This window comes from Cryptotermes secundus, unplaced genomic scaffold, assembly GCF_002891405.2.
Source record: "Cryptotermes secundus unplaced genomic scaffold, Csec_1.0 scaffold669, whole genome shotgun sequence".
NCBI classification, from domain to species: Eukaryota; Metazoa; Arthropoda; class Insecta; order Blattodea; family Kalotermitidae; genus Cryptotermes; species Cryptotermes secundus.
In genome coordinates this window covers 26,982-49,434 of record NW_019726235.1, presented here as the reverse complement: position 1 = coordinate 49,434, position 22,453 = coordinate 26,982, and the positions used below count along the sequence as shown (strand labels likewise).

At 39.7% G+C, this 22,453-nt stretch overlaps 1 protein-coding gene across 4 annotated transcripts; it reads left to right on the top strand.

Moving 5' to 3' along the window:
• The first annotated feature begins 1,401 nt into the window (after window positions 1-1,401).
• LOC111864078 (probable glutamate--tRNA ligase, mitochondrial) lies at window positions 1,402-22,431 on the top strand. Of its 4 annotated transcripts, XM_033751317.1 has the most exons (10): window positions 1,408-1,793; window positions 1,877-2,111; window positions 6,274-6,408; window positions 7,435-7,630; window positions 12,481-12,695; window positions 13,639-13,867; window positions 15,270-15,430; window positions 16,576-16,748; window positions 18,091-18,248; window positions 20,468-22,431. In XM_033751317.1, the coding sequence occupies exons 1-10, from the start codon at window positions 1,673-1,675 to the stop codon at window positions 20,573-20,575; spliced, it is 1,731 nt and encodes a 576-aa protein (XP_033607208.1). In that variant the 5' UTR covers window positions 1,408-1,672; the 3' UTR covers window positions 20,576-22,431. The 4 variants fall into 4 exon arrangements, with proteins under 4 accessions (XP_033607210.1, XP_033607209.1, XP_033607208.1 ...); XM_033751318.1 differs by lacking the exon at window positions 18,091-18,248 and having other exon boundaries at window positions 1,406-1,793; XM_023851068.2 differs by lacking the exon at window positions 6,274-6,408 and having other exon boundaries at window positions 1,411-1,793.
• The last annotated feature ends 22 nt before the right edge of the window (window positions 22,432-22,453 follow it).

The following is a 22,453-nucleotide window of genomic DNA, read 5'->3' as shown; positions in this document are numbered from 1 at the left end:
AAAGAAAAACACACCAACTTTAATTGACACAAGTAAAGAGGTTGGTCTAGAAGTAAACACAGAGAAAACTAAGTATATGTTGCTGTCTCGTCACCAAAATCATGGCATAAAGATAGGAAACATGTTTAGAAAATGTGGCACAGTTCAGATATTTGGGATCAACGATAACAGATCGAAACCTGATTCTGGAGGAAATTAAGAGGAGATTGAACTCGGGTAATGCTTGCTACCATTCAGTCCAGAACCTTCTGTCTTCTCGTCTGCTGTCCAAAAACATAAAAATTAGAATATACAAAACTATAATTTTGCATGTGGTTCTGTATGGGTGTGAAACTTTGTCTCTGACATTAAGGGACTAACATAGACTGAGGGTGTTTGAGGAGAATATTTGGACCGAAGAGAGATGAAGTGACAGGAGATTGAGGAAAACTGCATAATGAGGAGCTTCATAACTTTTACTCTTCTCCAAGTATAATTAGAATGATCAAGTCAAGGAGGATGAGGTGGGTAGGGTATGTAGCATGAATGGGGGAGATGAGGAATGTATATAGGATATTGGTGGAAAAGCCAGAAGGAAAGAGACCACTGGGAAGACCAATGCATAGGTGGGTGGACAGTATTAAAATGGATCTTAAGAGAGAGAGGATGGGATGGTATGGATTGGATATATCTGGCTCAGGATAGGGACCAGTGGAGGGCTCTTGTGAACACGGTGATGAAATTTCGGGTTCCATAAAATGCAGGGAAATTCTTGAGTAGCCGCAGAACTGGCAGCTCCTCCAGAAGGGCTGAGCTCCATTAGTAAGTAAGTGACAATGTCTTCTGTGAGACTTGTCTGCCCAGCCACTACCTTAGCTAGATTTGTACTGAGTGTATATGTCATTCAAGTCATCTACTGTGGTCTTCAGCTACAATCAAAGGGCTTGTAAGAATACACCTGAAGAACTGATTATGAAACACATAAAAATTAAAATTACATTAGAGAATTCCTACAGCACTGTACAATTACCACATTTCTGCACAGATGCACACGTGATGGTCCATCTCTGCAGTTCACATTAAAATTACATTAGAGAATTCCTACAGCACTGTACAATTACCACATTTCTGCACAGATGCACACGTGATGGTCCATCTCTGCAGTTCACATTAAAATTACATTAGAGAATTCCTACAGCACTGTACAATTACCACATTTCTGCACAGATGCACACGTGATGGTCCATCTCTGCAGTTCACATTACATTCCTCAACAGGTCACATTTTCCTTCCTTCATTTACATGAATTTAGCAAAATCCCTTTTCATTGTTAACATTTACAGGTCATCAAAATCCGGGTCCTGCTGATGACCCTGATGACTAACTCACGTTTTATATGCGACCACGGAGTAACCACAAGTTAATATCCGTTCATAATTCACAGATATTATGCTTCATGTAATGTAACGGGAGGAAAAGTTGCAGAGTATTGAAAAGTGCTGTGCTTAAGAGTTAAATGTTACACTGGTAATGCGATTGACCATCTAAGTACTACAGTTTTAAAATCATTTCCTAGCTCGTTCACTAGGAAATATGTGTAGTTTGCTGACAATTGGATTAAGTTCAATTGCGTTAGGTTATAAGTTAATGTCAAGGTAAAACCAAGGTTAAGGACGACGTAAATTTATACAGCATGAGTCTTAGGAAAAATATTTTTCTGTGGACACCGTCGAAGATATTTTGTGAAAGGCCGTTCATGACAACAGCCCTAAGAATTCGAGAAGTGCGAGTTAGGTTTGCACCAAGTCCAACAGGTACTACATAAATAATACTCGATAGTTCCGTACGTCGTCAATATAAATTATTGTCTACTAAACAGTTAATTTTAAAATTTCAGGTCATTTACATCTGGGTGGTTTAAGAACGGCATTCTATAATTATCTCTTTGCAAAGTCGCATGGTGGAAAATTTATATTGCGAATAGAAGACACAGATCAAAGCAGGATTGTTCCTGACGCAGTTGATAAATTTGAAAATGATTTAGAATGGGTTGGAATTGTACCAGATGAAAGTCCATCTGTAGGTGGCCCTTACGGACCTTATAAGCAGTCAGAACGTCTGTCCTTATACAGGTAGGCTACATAATTGTGATTGCTGTGTTATCACAGTGTGACATGCATGAGACAGAAGGTTTATCATCATCTCTCCAATATGTGTATCAAGCAGTTGTGTACCCATATTGTTGAATCTGAGGTTCTCACAACAATGGCCATGAAAATCTCTTGTCTTCTGGGATGTAATACTGTGTAGTCCACTGAAAGCCAACCACCATTCATGAGGCACATATCTCCACCTTCAGGATTATGAATAAGCAAAGCAAGAAATTAGCAGGAAGCAGCAGCAAGCACAGTCCTTTGGATTCTCCTAGGCAAGCTTAACTTTTAAATAATGGACATTTAAATGCCATAGTGGTAATAGCCATACAGGTTTTTATTTTTTTTTTGCAGGCATTTTAATTTTAGGGTAGGCTGTGAGAGAAACCTGAATAATATCCAAAGTAAGGATCGTAAAATTATGAAATGTCATTTTTTGCAGAGATAAAACAGATTGTGCGGTGTTTTGTTCTAAATGCCATTCATTTCTTAATTGTGTAAATATATGCTAAAATTCTAGTGATTTATACACTTTGATATATAACCTCTTTATTAACCGTCACAATACAACAAATCAACTGATGATGGCTATTGATAGCCAAAACATGTAGCAGAGCCAAAACTAGGCACTGATCTTGATATTATTTGTGTTGTGACAGTTGTAATAAAGCGGTTGTATATTGTAACACAACAGGGTGCTAGACATTAAACTTGATATGAAATGGATAAAAATTAGAATTAAAATTACAAAAAAGGCTATTAAGGTATTTATGGCCAATATTACAAATTCCATTTTAAGCCTTGTGCTTGCTACATATTGTATGTAGCAAGCTTCCTATACAATGGGTACTGGGAGCTCTTTCCCTAGGGGTAAAGTGGCATGTGCATGAAGCTGACCACTCACCTCCAGCTAGTGCCGAGATCAAAAATGGTGGAGCTATACCTCCACTTCCCAATTTGTCTCCATGGCATAGTGCTTAATTAATTAAGCACAGGTAATTTTACTGCCTTCTTCTTTGGAGACATGAGATGGACTGAGGCTGTGTGGTGTTTCGGTAGTGGTATGTACACTAGAACCCCCAATGTACCACTTTGTGAGTGTGCCAGTTTCAGTTGCAGCTGTACTGATCTGGCACACATTGTTCATAATTTTATTCATCCCCAGCTTCATAATTTTATTCATCCCCAGCTTCATTGTAATCATGTTCAGATTAGTCACTGTCACTGTCTGGTGTAATTTAAGGTAACTGATCAGGCTCTAGGAACTTAACTTTCTTTTTTGGAGGTTCTGTCAACTTGGCAGTAGCCATGGTTGAGAATTACTGGGTGAGAAAATTGTTTTCCCATCTGCCCAAGTGCATATATACAGTGTGATGCATGAAAGGATCCAGTATTTGATCTATTAATAAAAACCTATATTTCAATTACCATGTTAGAGGCTAACATCCAAGAAAAAAAGACAATTGCTTGGAGATCAGTCCTCTGTGATCAAGTGTTCAGTGTGACCACCATTAAATCCGGGAAGTTCTTCATCATGAACTGCAATGTGGTTGATTACTTGACAGCACATATCCTCAGTTTACTCATGCTGTGGGCCTGATTGATCAGTGCTCTCAATTCAATTATCAGTTGTGGCTTTTTTGGAAGAATCTTCCCCTTAAGAAATCCCTAAAGAAAGAAGTCACATGGGTTTAAATCGGGACTATTTGGGGTCCAGTTCTGTCCCCATGTGAAACAATCAGAAAATCAGTTTGAGATGACATGTGAGTTGAAAGTGTCATTCAGAACGTCCAAAACAACATTCGCTGTTGTGGCCTGGATTCATCATGCACGAACCACTGAGTTTGTAATGGCAAACTTGTAACATGGTGTGGCACAAAGGTATTGCGCTTCGTGATTAAATATCCCTCACTGTTCACTGTTTATTCAAAGATAAGTGGCCCTAGCAGTCAGTAACTTGAGATGGCAACCCACACTGTAATTCTTGATGCATGACACCTCATGAATCACATGTGGATTCTCTGATGCCCAAACTTGCACATGTTCTTTATTAACCACACCTTCCAAGTGGAAGTGTGCCTCATCAGAAAACCAAACATTGTTGAATGAGACCTCATTATTCTGAGCCCATTGAGCAAATGCCATTCTTTAATGTTTGTTGTAAACTGTAAATTTAGGCAACACTGTCATTTTGTATGGATACAAATTCAAATAACTTTTCCGTGTTCGTTACACTAATTGTACGAGGGTCGTACTGAAAGTCATGAGCAACAATTTTTGTAAAGTAACATGCTTTATTATTGACAAATCAAATACACCACCTCAATCTACGGACCTTTCTTTATTTTTCCACATAATCGCCACTTCTTTGTACACATTTCTCCCAACGTTCTGGGAGTTTGAAAATTCCCCTTCTGTAAAATTCCGTTCCAGCCATCTGAAGACACTGACGCACTGCTTTCTGAATTGCCTCCCTTGTCTCAAATCGTTGTCCACGCAGCTGATCCTTCACAAATCTGAAAAGATGGTAGTTGGAGGGTGCCAGATCAGGGCTATAGGAGGGGTGTGGAAGAACTTTCCACCCCATCTTTGCAATTGCTTCCATTGTGAGGTGAGTGGCGTGGGGGTGAGCGTTATGATGCAGGATAATGATGTTTCGTCCCGGACGTTTATCGTGCAATGCACGACGGAGCTTGTGCAGCGTCTGGACATAATGAGCAGCATTGATGGTTTGCCCAGGTTCCAGGAATTCGGCAAGAATAAACCCTCTGCATCCCAGAAGACTGTGCCCATCACCTTCGCAGCTGATGGCACTGTCTTTGCCTTATTTTTTGATGGAGAATGCAAATGGTGCCATACCATACTCTGCCATTTCGTTTCAGGCTCGAAATGGTGAAACCAGCTTTCGTCACCCATCACAATACAGAGCAAAAAATCATCGCCTTCGTGTCGATATCTCTGCAGCAGTTCTGAGGTGATGGCTTTTTGCTGACCTTTGTGGTCTTCAGTCAATAACCACAGGATCCAACGAGCACAAACTTTCCTATAGCCCAAGCTTTCAATCATCTCCTGTACTGCACTGTGCCCTATTCCAAGTTTTCAGGCTATTGTGTCCACAGTCACACGCCTGTCTTCTTGAATGATCTCATCCACTCTTTCCTTCTTGGGTTCAGTTGAGGCTGTTCGAGGACGACTGCTCCGAGGCTAATCTTCGATGTTGGTGTTCCCATCTTTAAAATGTTTCAACCATCTTCAAACACTGCTCACACCCATGCACACACTTCCATAAGCACACTGAAGTCTCTGGTGAATTTCTGTGGCAGGGATATCCTCTTACACAAGAAATTCGTTGACAGCGCGCTGGCGAAACAACATATCATCGGCCATTTTGTTACGAGTGATACTGGTCACGTGATGCAAGCTATTGATGTCACAAGAAACTCAAGGTTAACACAACAGCTGGTTCTGCCTACCACCATACTCTCTTTCGTCTGCTGCTCCCAGGTTGCGTGCAAAAAAGAGTTGCTCATGACTTTCGTTACAACCTACGTATATCCTTGGTTGTGCTGCAGCCTTCCTTGTTGATTTACTGGGGCTTTGCAGCGCCACTCTGACAGCGTCACTGTTCTCCAGACAACACACAGATGAAGGCTGGCGATGTTCCCTCTCCAACACTGAACCATCATTATTAAAAAAAAACAAGAAAACAACGAAGAAACTCCGTGGCCTGTAGTCCGCAAGCGAACTATACCGACCGAGCAACCGCTACTTGTTGGCGAAGTTAGTGCCAACTTTTGTGGATAGAGGGTGTCAAGTGATCAGCGCAACGGATCGCCACGGCCATTAATCTTGGTTTTCTAGACCGAAGTAGCCTTGAAATAGCTCCTCAGTCATCATGAAGCTGAGTGGACCCTGTTCCAGACTTACTGCTTCTCAGAAAATCTGGTAGCGCCAGGAATCGAACCCGGGACCTCTGGACCTGTAGCCATAACCTCTGACCACTACACCACACAGGTGGTCACCATCATTAATAAACTGGTCATAATGTTTATGAATTGTTTTGAGCGAAGGCGCCCATCATGTTTGAAAATGGGTGTGAAACTGCCTCTGTGTGACCACAACACTCCTTGTTTCAGTAAAGAACAACACTGTTTTTATGTGTTGTCCTACAGACAGTCTTCCTTTGTCAGCCATCTTGTGTAAACTGTCACACGAGCAGGAACAGCACGGCACTAGCGCGCTCAGGAAGAATGAGAAGTAATCTCCATTATCTACTGTAAGTGTTACAATGTTACAAAACATAATTCATTACATTGTTGGATATTTAATACTAAATCAATTACTGGATCATTTTGTGCGCCAGTCTGTATATTTTGGAACAAACTATCTTTGGTTGATGTTACTTTATAGTTTCTGGGTGGGCAGCACTTTTTGAACTTGTTAGAACTATAGAGGCAAATGATTCATTCATTGTAGGCCCCTAAATGTACAGCAGACTTGAACAAGCCTTCTTCCAATGTTGCCAAGTTATACTTTTCTTATAGAGAACCTTTGTATTCCTACCTGTACATATTACATTCTCATGATGGACCACAGGTATATCAGAAGTGAAGGCCAAGGCCCACAACACAGTAGGCTGGCTTCACTTTCCTAGTAGAATTGAGAGCCCCCCCACATCACAGTGGTGAGGCTACAGTTACCAGCATACTGGGTATGCTGTGAGCTGGAGACCATGGTGCCTTGCTTTATGCTAGTTCCTTTCTTGGCTTACTTTTCCCTGAAGATAAAGGCAGTGTGTTTGTCCAAAACTTCAATTGACTTTCACTTCACTACATGACATTATGGTGAGTCAAGAGAGCTCAGTCAGTATACCAATGGGCTATGGGCTAGACAACCCAGGTTTGATTCCTGGTAGTGCAAGATTTTTCTCTTCTCCACAGCATCCAGACCGGTTCTGGGACCCACCCAGCCCCCTGTACAGAAGGTAACAGGGTCCTTTTCTCTGGGGGTAAAGTGGCAGGGGTCTGAAGCTGACCACTCACCTCGATCTAGTGCTGAGGCCAAGAAAGGTTGAACTGTATGAAACTCACCCATATGTTTTCGTGGCATAGTGCTTAATAAAGACGGATGACTTTCCCTTTACATGACATTATATCCCTTAAGATTGAGTTCTTCATATGTCTGTGCTGCTTCATAGAATTCATTTGGTCTGAAGCTGGAGAGACAGAAGCTCTTACACATCACTGCTGTAATTTTCATATAATGGAAATGTAACAATTTATTGTTAACTTTTTCCATCCAGAAATCAGGTCAAATCTATTCTGGAGAAAGGTGAAGGATATTATTGCTTCTGTACTGACCGTCGTTTAGATTTACTGAGACGTGAAGCTCTCAGAGCAAGGCAAGTCCCCCGTTATGATAACAGATGTCGTCATCTGTCAGAAGAAGAAGTTAAAGAGCGACTGGATAGAGGAGATAATTATTGTATACGCTTCAAGGTACAGTACCAAATGCCACAGTTAAGTGCTTAGTACTCCTGCATTGTATTTGAGAGTGCTAGTGCCTAGCCTCAGCACAGAGTGTGGCTATCCTGACAGTTTTCCTGAATTTCCAGAGTTCTTCCAGAAAACTTCTGTGATAGTACCTTAGACTAGGCCACAACCATATCTGCCTCATCTCTCCAGTTTAATATTATATATAATCTGTGCAGTTGAAAGAGCAGTGATCAATAACACATCAATCAATCAGGGTGTAGTAAATGTATTTCTTATTTCAGAAGGGGAAGAAACTTACTTTTCATTCATTTATCATCTACAAAACTTTGATCTTTTGTCATTCATGCATACAACTCATAGCAGCCTGGGCCCTGGGTACAGCCTCATGTCCTTGGCTTGGGTTTCATTTCTATCCTATTCTTTCTTCTGTTTCCCCTCGTTTCCTCTTTGGCATAGTCCATTTTGCAGTAAGTTTAACCAACTTCACTTTGGTCCCAAGAATTGTCCAGCAAAGTGAGTTATTTATACCTAAATCTGGGTTAGTTCTCTGTAGTACAATTCCCTTCAGCATAACTTAACAGATTTTGAATAGTTTGACTTCTTTGGAATTGAATGTGCTCTGCAGTTCTCATTTCTCATCAAAAATTTACTTATTTATCAGTCTTAATAAATTATTGACATATTCTTTTCATTGTCAATTGCTAGTATAGCAACATTTTTAAATTACAAAAAAATCTCATCATGCAACACTGTTTCATATTGTTTATGTTCTGTTCTTGCAACTAACTATTACCTTATCCTTCAGTATAGGCATAGCTCCCATTCTAACTGGCTCAATACTGTTGCATTCCTATTTCATAATGACCTTGTATGTTTCTTCTGCCTTTTTATTTACAGTTAAGCATTTATTTTGTCATCCTGTATAAATCCCTCTTTGTACATGGTTTTCAAGTGAACGGAGAAGTTCATGGAGGTAGGCCTAGGCCCACTGGGGCTGTAGTGCCAAGGAAAAAAAACAACATGGTTTTCAAATAATCATAACGATGTACTTTGTGCTGATGAGATGACATGTATTGGAATATAGATTCACTTTGTTGTGGATTGGTAGTATTTTCTTGTGACAGTGTCTGTCAAACATTACTGTACTACTTCCATTTGGATATTATCTCAAAACCATACGTGATGAATTATTATGACCAAAAATCAATATTAAATTTCAATGAATCTTGGTAAAAAGACCACTGATTTAAAGTCTACTTCACCAAGCATACAGACATGAAACAGCAAGTAGAACACACGTTTTTATGCAGATTATGCATTTTAAAGACAGAAAGTGAATGGTTATAAATGTTAAAGAGATATGGCTGTCCAGCAGCTTCAGATGTGAGCTATTTATGAAGGAAGTCACTGATGTGGTGGGGTTTTTGATCATTGGTTTGTAAGGGAACAGACGAACTGAACGTGAATGAGAAAATGGTAAGATTCATTTTGGCCAAAGATGTAAAGAAATCTTGTGCCAAAATATCAATGTGATTTCAGTAGCAAACAGCAGATGATAATAGAAAATTGCTTAACCCATTTGGCCAGGTTGTTGAACACTTTAACTTTCATATTATATAGGAATATTATGGTGCATCTGGTGAACATCACCGTACGAATGACAAAACAGCATCACTTGATTATGCTGTCCATATAGTATGCTTTTTTCCATTTGTTGTAGTGAACAAGACTTCTGTGATAATTTTAAGAAGTTTTAGTTATGCTCTGCATGTTTGAGAAAGTCAAAAGTTATAGACAGGCAGAAGTATGAGGTGGAATCAGAAAGTTCCCAGACTGTTATTTTTGTAACTGCCTATGTGAAAGAAGATGAGGGGGAGGCCAAGGTCACACTTTCACAAGCCTAATGCATCAGTCTGCGATATGACACCACACTGCGAACACGAATTGTGTTTGCATGAATGCATTTTCGACTTCATATTTTGTTTTGTCTGTGATGGATGGCAAAATCAAGCAACATGCCTGCATCAAGTTTTGCATGAAGCTTGGTAAATCAGTTGCCAAAACCTTTGAAATGCTTCGTGAGGCTTATGGAGAACATTCTTTAAGCTGTACAGCAGTTTTTTAATGACATTCACATTTCAAGGCCAATCGAGAGTCAGTTGAAAATGGTGAACATTCAGGGTGACCATGCACCAGCTGAACGACAGAAAATGTTGAAAGAATTGAGAACTCATCCACAAAGAACGTCCCCAAACAATCCCTGAGCTTGCAGACATTGTTGGGATGAGTTATGGTGTTTGCCAGGAGATCTTAACATAAAATTTGAACATGTCCCACATTGCTTCTTTATCACAATGCGCCTGCCCCCACGTCCCTGGAAAGCACTGAGTTTGTAACTAGCAACATGCTTGGCAGACTTAGCCCCTTGTGATTTCGCTTTGTTTCCCAAATTGAAAATGAAACTAAAGGGATGGTGTTTTGACATCCAAGGGGAATCGCGAGTGGTTCTCAACAACTTTAAGGAAAATGACTTCAGTAGTGTTTTTGGAGTGTGGAAAAACGATAGGAGTAAATTGAGTAAGTTAAGCCCATATTTCTTTTGTGACCTAGTCCAGGAACTTTCCAATAGCATCTCATATTCTCTTTGCTCCTGCGTGAGCAGTCGTGATACAAACCTTGGCTGAGAATGCCTCATTCGCAAATTTTTGGCTGTACAAAGTGCTGTTTGCATCATTTGATGAGTGTCAGTTTACCTCTCTAAGTATCAACATTTAACACGTTTTCTTATGTTCTTGAATGTTATTAATCAGCACACGACAAAAGTGCTTCAGTTTTGAATGCTGACCATGAATAACTGAAGCAATGAAATGAGCTCAGACATCTGATATGCGTGACATGTCCAGACATGTTAACTGCAATTGCATTCGTTTTCAGTGCAGTTTATCTGACATACACATTCAACCTTAATACATTTTTGTGAGACATCTTAAGTGGAAGAGTGTACCGATATCTGTATGCATTGTTGCTTTTACTATTGATCTTAGAAATGTCATTGCAGATATTTGTAGTCCAAGTTCTCACCTTCCTGTTTTAGTTCAAATTTGAGGTTTGTACAGCAATGTAGTCATCACTTTCAGTGTTTTATGCTGTTTCTCTTTCAGCCTTGTTTCATAAGGCATTATTATTATTACTATTCTGTATGTAATGGAATCTCCTCTCATATTTACCACGTGTCTTCCTTCCTTTCTCCCATTTTCTGTTTTTACTATGATCTCCACATACTAAAACAAGGAAACAAGTTCATATATACATGGTTCTGCAAATGCATTTTCCCCCCGCAAGTTACTGCCTGGCAAATTTCAAGTGATATTTTCACCTTTCATGCCTCTTATCTTTCTCGCAGGGTAGTAAAAGCCTGCTGTAGGCATATATTTGACCTTCAGGCATGTTCTTAATGCCATTATTAGTGTCACTGGTTACAGTACAATTTTCAGCAGTTGAGCAGTGTTGGTCATGTGAACTGCTTATGTGTAGTGGCAAATTGCAGAAGAACTGTCACAATATGTAGTGCAAAATTCTAATTTTCTTATAGTGTGTTATCATGCATACTACAATATGGATGAGTATCTGTTTTAACAGAGTGGCCTTGCAAATGGCAGTGGTCACAGGGATGTGATTCCCTGCCATCCAAACCATAAAACATTTGCCACCATGGATTGTCAGTTTAGAGGGGCTGAACATGTAAGCCGTTTGCTGTCAAATGAGGAGGAGAGAGCCCCATCAAGTTACTTGATGTTTAGGAGCATGTCCTAGGCCATATTGAAGAGAATCTGGGTGTCATCATGAGACAGAAATGGTGACAGAGTGAAATGTTGTGCAAAGGGCCATCTGGAGAATTCTGCATGAGTGGTTGCTGTACCCATACCATTTACTGTAAGTACAGGGCCTTGAACCTACTGATTGTACAGCACAAGAGACCTCGTGTCAGTGATTTGTTCAGGAGGGTGCTGATCACCTGTTTCTTTTGTCACTGCTTTTTTTTTTTTCAGATGAGGCAGGTTCTTGTAGACATGGCCAGAGGATAATCCTTGTGGTGCACTCCAATCTAGACACCAGCAACAGTTCAACACTAATGTCTGAGCAAGTATTATTTATGATTGTTTGGTAGGCATGGTTGTTTTGCAGTGTCAGCTAACAGGGAACCACTGGCAAGATCTGTTAATTGGTTTGCCCAGTATACTAGAAGGAGTACCACTGGCTGTCAGGGAATGCATGTGGTTCATGCATGATGGTGCTTCATCACGTTTCAGATGTGTTGTGTGAGATGTACTCAACAGGATTTATTATAACTGATGGATAGGCAGAGAAGGACCCACTGCACAGTCCCCATGCTCACCTGATTTCAATCCTCAGGATTTCATCCTGTGAGGACACTTAAGAGCCTTTGTGTATCCAGCTCCTGTTCGCAACATGGAGGCACTTCCACAGCACATTGTGAACACCCGTCAGACTATCCGCAGCTATCCCAGAATCTTTGAATGGGTTTAACAGTCCATGATGAATACCCAAGCATGTTAAATCTGATGGAGGACATTCTGAGCACTTGTAAATGCATCCTTTGAGTGCTTTAACTCAGAAAGGAAGCATCTGCAGACCCATATTTATATGAACTTGTTTTGATGTTTTGATATGTGGTGCTTATCCCCAAAGTTTGTCAGCACATTTGAGATATATATTTTTGTTTATTTTTTAACTGATTACATGTTTCAGAAGCTGAAAACTTGAAGCTATTGGTCAGTCAGAAATGAATGATTTCACATGTGAACTTAATACAGTACATTATATCTTTTCAGCTGATGTCAGATGAAGAGGCTTTTGAAGATCTTGTTTATGGTAGAATAAGTTATAATGTAGCACTAAATGAAGGTGACCCTGTCATCATAAAATCAGATGGATATCCAACATATCATTTTGCAAATGTTGTTGATGACCACTTTATGAAAATCTCTCATGTGTTACGTGGCGTAGAATGGCAGATCTCAACAAGCAAGCATATATTACTGTACAGGTACATTACTTACCATAGAAGGTTAACATTACTAGCTGTCTACATACACAGATATGTGTTAAGACAAATTTAAAGGAAGGATTTTTATACGTTGTGCTGGTGTAAGGTATGTTATGGTACTTTTACTTTGTGACATTGAATACTTTTGGGCATCATGCAAAAATTGTTTTCACCACATTGCTAACATTAGATTTCATTTTCATTGCAGAGCCTTCTGAATGTAAAATCTTAATTATGTCAACCTTGATTTAATTTCCTTTTGTCAGACTTGAAAAATCTTATTTCTGGGCAATATGAGAATTTTTAACACTCTTTTACTCCTGACTCAAGCTTGGAAGAGTATTTTTGTGTGTTTTGATACACCCTGTGCAAAATGTTACAAATTCATCAATAACATAACACTTTTCCTTGAAGCAGTTCATTTTTTTCTCCATTTTTCTGTGTAATTTGTGTATAGGAAATAAAGTTGTCTAACACATTTGTAAGCATCATAAATTCACCAGTTTAATTATAGTTCTGAAACAGACTGATGCAAACAAAAATGTTTTCTTCTGTAGTTTTCTCTTTATATTGGGTTGCAAAAATATAGACAAAGAAAATTGCATCAGAACATTTTAATCAACTTTCCTTAAAATAAAATGAGGCTTATGAGATGACATTGCTGTCTTTCTGTGTGTCTGTGTATAAACCCCTATTTTTTTGTTTTGTTTTCTGTGGAGTCTGTGTTGTATCTAAGGAAAGCAGGTGATTAGTTTTTCCTAGAACCTCTTGCAATTTTATGGTTACTAACCTGTCACCCATTATATGCATATTCAGTTTCAGACTTTAGAGTTGCCTTTAGAATATGTGGTAGATGGGCACATTAGAAATTATTATATAATAATTAAGAAACTTCTGTATACTGTATTATTTTCGTTTGAGTGAAACGTGTTTTATTTTACAGAGCATTTGGATGGAAGCCTCCGGTTTATGCCCACCTTCCACTTATTTTAAATGCAGATGGTTCAAAACTGTCCAAACGACAAGGAGACATCAAGGTGGAAAACTACCGCAAGGAGGGCATATTTCCTCAAGCATTGCTTAACTTTGTGGTTGATGCTGGAGGAGGGTTCACTAAGGATATGGGGAGAACAAAATCTAGAATATACACAATGCAGGAATTAATCCAACAAGTCAGTACTTAAGATGATTTAGTGTAAGCTATGAGTTTGGAAAACATTTCTGTTTTAATCATTACTAAAATTCAGTCATTCTGTGGGACTGCTTAAACAAAGTGATAATACATCTCTCTCATATCCAGTTCAAATATTGCCAGCTGTATAGTCCTGTCTAAGATTTCATGGTTTTTCTCAGTCATTCCAGGTGGCATTTCAGTGTAACATGACATGCTGACTCTTTTGTTTCCAGTTGTGTATTCCTTCGTGTTTACAGTTCTTATTAAGATCTTGATATTTAGTCTCTAGTTGCTTTATTCCAACAGAAGAATTTGCTTGGCTTATATTATGGGGAGTAAATTGGTACAGCTGTACTGGACTGAACTTTTATTCAGAAAGTACTCAGAAGGATTAGAGGCTATTCTGATAGATATTTCATGGTCCTTTCCATCTCTCCAGATGGATACAAGTTACCTTAAGATAAGCCATGACCAAAATGGTGCAATTTCATATCTACTTACAAACAGAGGCCCTAATTGATGCTGATAAGGAGGTTGGTATAAATGTAAACAACAGAGGAAACTAAATATATGTTGATGTCTTTTCACCAGAATGCAAGGCAAAATCATAATACAAAGATAGCAAATAAATCCTTTGAATTTGTGTCAGAGTTCAGATATTTGGGAATGACAGTGATGAATCAGAATTTGAATGATGAGGAAATTAAACCCAGGTAATGCTTGCTACTATTCAGTCCATAAATGTAAAAACTACAGTACTATAATTTCACCTGTAGCTTTGTATGGATATGAAACTTGGTCACTAAAATTAAGGAATTGAGAGTAAGAACAGGGTTCTAAGGAGAATATTTGGACCAAAGAGGGATGGAGTGATAGGTTGGAAAAAAAATGAGCTGTAGGGAGCTTCATAACTTGTATTCTCTGCCAAGTATAATCAGAATTACCAAGTCAAGAGGATTAGATTGGCAGTCTATGTAGCATACATGGGGAAGAAGAGGAATGCATACAGGGATAGGGCTTTGGTGGGAAAGCCAGAAGGAAAGGGGCCACTAGGAAGACCTAGACAGGTTGAAGGGTAATTTTAAGATGGATCTTGGAGGGATAGGATGGGGTGGTATAGGATGGATTAATCTGACTCAGGATAGGGACCAGTGAAGAGCTCTTGTGAGCATAGTAATGAACCTTTGGGTTCCATAAAATAGTATTAGGAAGTTCTCGAGTATCCGAGTGACTGATGGCTCATCAGAAAGGACTTAGCTCCATGGGCGTTAGTTATTTGTGCTCATCTTCTCATCTCATAATGCTATAACCTTTGCATTTGGAAAAGGCATCAGTAAATAAACTGAAACTCAACTACTGGAGAGGCTGTAACTGATAGCGTTTTCATTTTTCCCCTACAGTTTGACATAAGCCATGTGAAACCTAGTTCTTGTCGTCTAACACCACAGAGGCTTCCAGATTTTAATAGTTTGGAACTTCGTCAGAAACTTGCTGATAAAAAGGAGTTAGCATTGCTGGTTCAGGAAGTTAAACAATTGGTTTCAAGAACTTACAAGGATAGGTAAGGCCAATGATTTTCACTTTTTCTTAGAACATTTTTGATGGGCTTTAGGCTGGACAGATGCAGATCGATTCCAAGCAGGTGCAAGAGATTTTTGTCTTCTCCACAGCGTTCAGACTCTCTAAGGGGCCCACTCAGCCTCCTACCCAATGTGTACCAGGGGCTGTTTCCCCAGGAGTAAAACGACCAGGGCATGAAACTGACCACTCAAAAAACTTATGTATCCACATGTATGCTGTAAATGGGGCAGTTTGATTGACTTTAAGTGCTTCTGACACCTGAAGATGGCCCAGAAATAGGGTCAAAGGATAAACACTATTAATACTAGATAATTTTATTTGATCACCTTGATCCTTGTAACACGCGAGGAATGCCTGCACTGCAGCCACTCAGTTTTTCTTGTGATCGTCTGTCAACATTTTCGGCACCCAACGTGAGCACAGTTTCCAATAGCCTAATTTTTTATAACAATTTAATGGAGCACAGTTCTTGACACTTCTGGATATAGTTAATGAACTTCTGTCGGCATGAATGTTTTGGTCAATTTTTTCACTTCTTCCGGCTTCAATTCACAACACCATTTTGCCATGTCTTGTCTGTTCATATCATCTTCGCCATAAACAGAAACAAGTTGGCGATGAATTTCAGCAGCAGTTTCTCCTTTTGCATGAAGCAATACAATTACTGCACCCTCACAATTGGTGGGATTTTGAGTCAACGTGGCCATTTTAAACACCCTGTGATCACAACGTTGCCATGACTGTGGCCAGTGCACTCTGTCCTGTCATACGATTCCTATCTCACACTACAACACTGCCATTTCTAAAAAATAAAAATTCCCTTACATTTTCACTGGACTTCTGTCTTTACTTTCCAAATAGCCCTCGTACATCTGTCTTACAGGAGATTCAGGAGGTGTCTCATGTGAATCTAAACTGGGGATTTGTCTGTCTTGGCTGATATACTTTGAATACTTTTACTTTAGGAATAATATGACATTCTCTTCAAAGGTTATTACTGCATTCTTCCCATTCCCATTTAGTTCACCATTCTTGACTGCCCATTTTGTAAGATGTTAAACAGCCTCTGTACTTGCTACAATATCATTAAATAGTCTAACAAAGAATTGGTATTTCTTTTAACAGATTAGAAAACCACAATTTACTTCTCCAAGATGACCACATCATGTCTGTGCTAAGGTGGAGCCAAGACCGCATTACAAAGCTGACTGACCTTGTGAACAGTAATCTTGCCTTCCTGTGGGTTACCCCCTCCGTGCACACACTAGAGGACATCACAAGTCACAGTAGTAATTTAGGTATGAATTTGACAGCTGCATGGCTTTGTATGGTAACATGGCATCCAGTTCATCTCTCACCTGGGGAAATAGCTATCCTGACTAGTGTTTCTTATAGTTTTTATGGGTCTGCTTAGCAAATTCCAAAATACAACCTCAAAAGGAACCACTTCTTTCACACCATGCAGTAATTCATCAGTGCTGTGATACCATCATGGAAAAGTTATTTTTAACGGTAGATCCCACTGCATGCTGTTTTTAAGAATCCAAAGGAGATAGTTCTCGGTGCAAGATTTAGTGAATAAGTTTGGTATTGGAGAACTTCCACAGGGAGTACTTTGTTTCCTCCAGTGGTTGCCCACAAGGTCTGCAGACATTCTATTGTCATGCTTTAGGAAGTATGATGCTTGGACAGCAAGCCACTTTGTTTTTGCCTAATATCTGACTTCAGACTGCTGTCCAGAAACTTGCTGTATGTGTTGCTTTTACTGTGGTTCCATTCTGTGGAGATCTGTGATATCATTCATGTTGTAGAAAGCATTTCTGTCTTATGACATTCAGAATTTTTGGGCTTCATCAGCAGAAGGTGAGAACATTGTTTTTTAAGTCACTTGGTTTCAAGCAAGAAGTGCTGTACTAATAACTCATTGCCTATCACAGCTTGTCCAAGATCATCTTCTGCTTCATAGTGTTCCAATAACAAAGTACATAAGTCACCATGAATGTATAAGGGGTGGGCCTTCTTGACCCTTGCACCACGACCACAGTGATCTATTGTGCCTGATAAGTCAACATACTCTGCATTCCATATGTCAATTCATATAGCTTTCAATAGATGAAGGTTCCTTATGGACCAGAGTATGCACTCAACCAACATTCTGTTGCACCACCATAGTGATATCCAAAATTACTTGTTGATTTTTCCAAAGTAGGCATTCTGCTTATGCAATACTATCAGGAGTGACAACATATTCTGATTGGCCTGTGGACAAAACATCATCCACCTCCTGCACCCACTTACAGATGCAATTTTCAGATAAGCTTGTCATCATATAGAGCCTTCATTCTGCAATATGTATCCATTTGTGTGTCACCTTCAACTGTCAGAAGTCAAATAACATGCACACATTTGTAACTGTATACATAACTCTATATGAACTGGCATTTTGGAATTGTACCGTCATATGTATCTGTGCTTACATATACATGCACCAACTAGAATGCATGTGCATGGATTTCAGGACAAGAATACAAATTTAAGAATTAACCTGATATTTGAGGTTCTCTATCTACAACTTTGGTAAAATCATGTAAGTAGTCAACGTCCATGTGTGACTAATAAGAAATATGACTCTTTTGACAGGTGTTTTAGAAGATATTAGGCTGTGTCTTTCAAAGTTGCTGGAAGCTGAATTTCGCAGAGAGCATCTCAAAACTCTCCTGAATGCGTTTTCTACAGAAAAGCAATTGCCATTTAGTAAACTGATGAAACTGCTACGTTCTGCTATCAGTGGCTTAAAGGTACAGTGTTCTGACTGCTGGAAGATTAACAAACAGGGTGACTTTCAGGACTTAAGGGCTACTACATATATATGATCTACCTAACCATGAAGTAGTGGTGACAGAGGAAAGATTTTTTCACCATCTATCAATATAGTCTCTTTTAGTTCAGTATACTTCCTCTGTTTCAAGGACAAGAAGAAATCTGTGAGAAACAGCACCTTTGAATTCATTGTCACTCAGAAAACTACCACCCACATAAATGTATGTTTGAGTTTTCAAAACAGAAAGTATTCAGTGGGGGCTAGATATGGAATGCAGGGTGGATGAATTAATTCCTCAAAGCTGAAGTCCTTTATGGCAGTGATTGCTTTTCATGACTTGTGTACAGGATCACTGTCATGAGGAAGCAGGACTGTGCTTATCAGCATGTCTCGTCTGTCTTGATGGCCTCCTTTGAAGTCTAAAGTAGAAAAGCACAGGGAACACCAGTAATTGTTGACTCTTGTGGCATGTAGTCCAATGAACAGAATTCCCTAATTGCAAAATGCCATGGCCGTGACCTACTAGGCAACGGTAGTTTCCAAAACTTCATAGGAGTGTGTGCACCACAGTGTTTTCCATTGCATGGACTCCTGTTGTGTGTCATGATTCCAGTGATGGATCAACACATTTTATCACATTTAGTAACTGTTAAGATAAATGTTACTGAATCTGCTTCATAGACTCCAGAATAGACCCAGAAATCTCTGACAACTCCAGAGTTAAGTATTGTTTCAGTTTAAAGTTGGTATAACAAGAGTTTAAATTCGTAATGATTCCTTTGCATGAAAAGTGATTACATTTTGTCATTGGCTAATAACTTGGAAAGCTTATGAGGTGCTATTGGAAAGTTTCCGGGCTAGGTCACAAATGAAATTCTGGCTTAACTTACACAAGTCTGACTGTCATCTCTTTCAAAATAGTCTCATTCTGAATGTATACAGAGATCCCATCATTTTGTCCACATTTTAAAAGCACTGTGGAAGTCTTTTTCCTTAATGCTGTTGAGTACCGCCTGTGATTCCCTTTGGATGTCAGACTCTGTTTTCATAATGTCCCATTAGTTTCATTTTCAATCTGGTAAACAAAGCGAAATCACAGGGCTACGTCCAGTGAGTACAGAGGATGGGGAACACTAACCATGTAGTTTTTAGTCACAAACTCTGGTTTTCAGGGATGTGTGGGTGTGCGCATTGTCGTGATGAAGGAGCCAGTTGTGGCTGCGCCAAAATTCTGGTCTTTTTCATTGCACATTTTCTCTCAAGCTTCTGAGAATGTCACAGTAAAAGTCAACAGTTGACTGGAAAGTTAGGAGGAACAGATTCACAGTGAGCAATTCCCTTCACATTGAAAAGAAGAATGAGCACTCTCTTTGTTGAACTCTGGATCTGTGTGCCTTTTTTGCTCTTGGTGATTATGGGCTCTTCCACTGCAATGTTTGTTCCTTTGTTTCTGGATCATAACAGAAAATCCAACTTTTATCACCTGTTATGTTCCTAGAGATAAAATTTGGGCCCTCTTAAGCTTTCTGCCATAGCTCAAGACACACATCTATGTGCCGCTGCTTTTGCTCATTTGTCAAATTTGCGGCAGTGTGGCACACTTTCAAATTTCGTGTTAAGATCTCCTGGCAAATTCCATAACTGATCCTAGCGGTGTCTATGACTTATGGATTTTTCAGCAGCAGTCTTCGTGGATGAGTTCTCAAATTTGTTTAACATTTTCTATAATTTTGTTGGTTCTTGGTCGCCCTCAGTGTTCATTATCTTCGACTGATACTCGATCGCCCTTTAGAAGTGCCATTCAAAAACTGCTGTCCAGCCGAAAGAATGTTCTCCAAAAGCCTCGTGAAGCATTTCAAGGGTTTTGGTATCGCATTTACCGAGCTTGACGAAAAATTTGATGCAGACATGTTGTTCGATTTTGCTATCCGTTCCAGACAAAACGAAACACAAAGTCGAAAAAGCACTCATGCAAAAACAATGTGTGTTCACTGCGTGGTGTCAGGTGACAAGACTAATGCAATAGGCTTCCAGAAGTGTGACCTTGGCCTCCCCTCTCATCTTCTTTCACTGAGGCAGTTAACAACAACAGTCCGGGAACTTTCCAGTAGCACCTCATAAGTTGTTTTATAATTTGCTGTGCAGTTAAGTAGACATGCAATGCATAAGTAGTTCAGTTGTGTGTAATTCCTGCAGGAAGGACCTGGTGTTGCAGAAATGATGGAAATACTTGGACAGACAGGCACATTGGCCAGGTTAGACCATGCTGTTACAGTGATGAAGACATTCCAGACAAACAAGTAGAACTTGAAGCTCTCTTCTGAGTTGTGTTTAGTTACGTAGTGTATGCAGTTGTACTCTTTCAGCTGCAGAGTTCACATAGTATCAAATGGGAATATGATTGTGAATGTTGTATTTAGGATGTTGAAGTCCCCCTCCTAATTTAAGGTATACCAATTACTTGTTGAAAAGTGTGGCTTAGTACTTTAAAGTATTATCCAAGAAATTTCTTGGCAGTACTGAGGAAAACTGTGTAGCAAGCTTCTGATCCTAGAATCAAGCCCTCAACCTTCTGAACATCATGCAAGGGTGACAGCTGTTTAACCATTGCATTTTATTAAAGAAGGGGTTACTAAAGATACCGTGTCACATAAATAAAAATCTGATATCTCAGTATGGACAGTTGGTTTGTATTCCTGGTAGTTGTATTGACATTTGCTTCAGTTCCATTATCCAGAATAGCTTGTGGGGTTTTGTCATTATTCCAATGACTACCCACTTCTTCAGAAAAGTTTGTAGGTCCTGAAGAGGACCATTGGCTGCTGGGATGTTTGGCCGGTGAAATAGCCCTACGTACGCCGGTAGAAAGAGATGTTGGTTGCGGTGTGTGGACTGGCCGCAGTGTGGCCGTTGCTGGAGGTTGCTTGATCGCAGTGCAGCACATGGTGGAGGTGGCTTGATCGCAGTGCGGCAGCTGCTGGTGGAAGTCTGGTTGTCGAGCGCTGTGTTTGGAGTGGAGAGGCAGTAGCTACGCCAGATGCCCAGTGAGTCAGGCATGACTGCCAGCTAGCCGAGGCAGCCCAGTGTGTCGGACATGCCGTCGGAGAAGCGAGGCGGCCATTCCTGGTGCAGCGCAGAGCCAAAGACTCCAAAGACCGAACGTTGGCGACAAAGTGTGCTGGCTGATGTTGCCCAAGTGAAGACTGATTGTAGACTGATCGTAGACTGATGACTGATGCTGCCAGGTTGGAGCTGCTCCTTTTTATACAAAGCGTGATGGAGGAGCGAAAATTTGCTGAGCGCTGATTGGCTAGCGCACGTAATGATGTGGTTGCGGGCTAGCAGCAAGCACTGTATAAATGCGAACGTTGGAGGCAATTTGATTGGTTAGTGTGCGTGATGGTGAAAAGTGAGTCGAATAGTGAGCGTTGTAGAAATAGCGTGTTATGTGGGATGTTCTCACAGGCTCTTAGTCCAATTTTGCCTCCTATTTAAAGATTAATGAAGATTTGTCTTCTTGGAAACATGCAACTGGACTGTGGTTGATTTCAGATGACCAGTTATGCCACTCACAATGCCCCACAGTTTTCTTCCAGTAAAAAGGAGTATGAACAGAAGGATTTCTGGTTTTACAAGAGGTCAGGTTGCAGTATGCATGATGAAATTGTGAAATGTTTATGTATGAATACAGAAAAACTGATAAATGGGATTTGAGCTGGCATCTGTAATCATTCATTCAAATCAATTAACTGAATTGATATTCTTTATCTCATCAGCTGAAAATTTTAAATTTATTTATTCCATTCAGCTTTTATAAGATTTTGTCTTTATGGCTGACTAGCACAAAAATCAAGAGAGACCAGTTTTTAAACTAGAGTTTTTAAGAATTAATAACAATCCCATACAGAACACGATAATTTTAATCTCAAGAGGCATACAGAGCATTCAGAAAGGATTATTTATTCTTTACAGTATGCCACCTTTATACTATGCCATTGGTTATATGATGGAACCTAAATTGTTCATAAAAGTAAATTTAAAATGGGCAGTCATCCAGTCATGGACTAATGACACTGTATTTAATAGATACTATAGGGTTCTTATGATGGTGTGTAACACACAGAGATACTGGGTTTTCAGACTTTGTCCATCGTCCGGATTCTAAGTAACTAAGAGAAAAAA

Bases quoted from the DNA above. Each gene is read 5' to 3' on its own strand.
- LOC111864078 (XM_033751317.1), top strand. From the start codon at position 1,673: ATGAGTCTTAGGAAAAATATTTTTCTGTGGACACCGTCGAAGATATTT. The intron at 1,794-1,876 runs GTACTACATAAA...TTAAAATTTCAG, and splicing joins GTTTGCACCAAGTCCAACAG to GTCATTTACATCTGGGTGGT. The intron at 2,112-6,273 runs GTAGGCTACATA...GTTTCAGTAAAG, and splicing joins GAACGTCTGTCCTTATACAG to AACAACACTGTTTTTATGTG.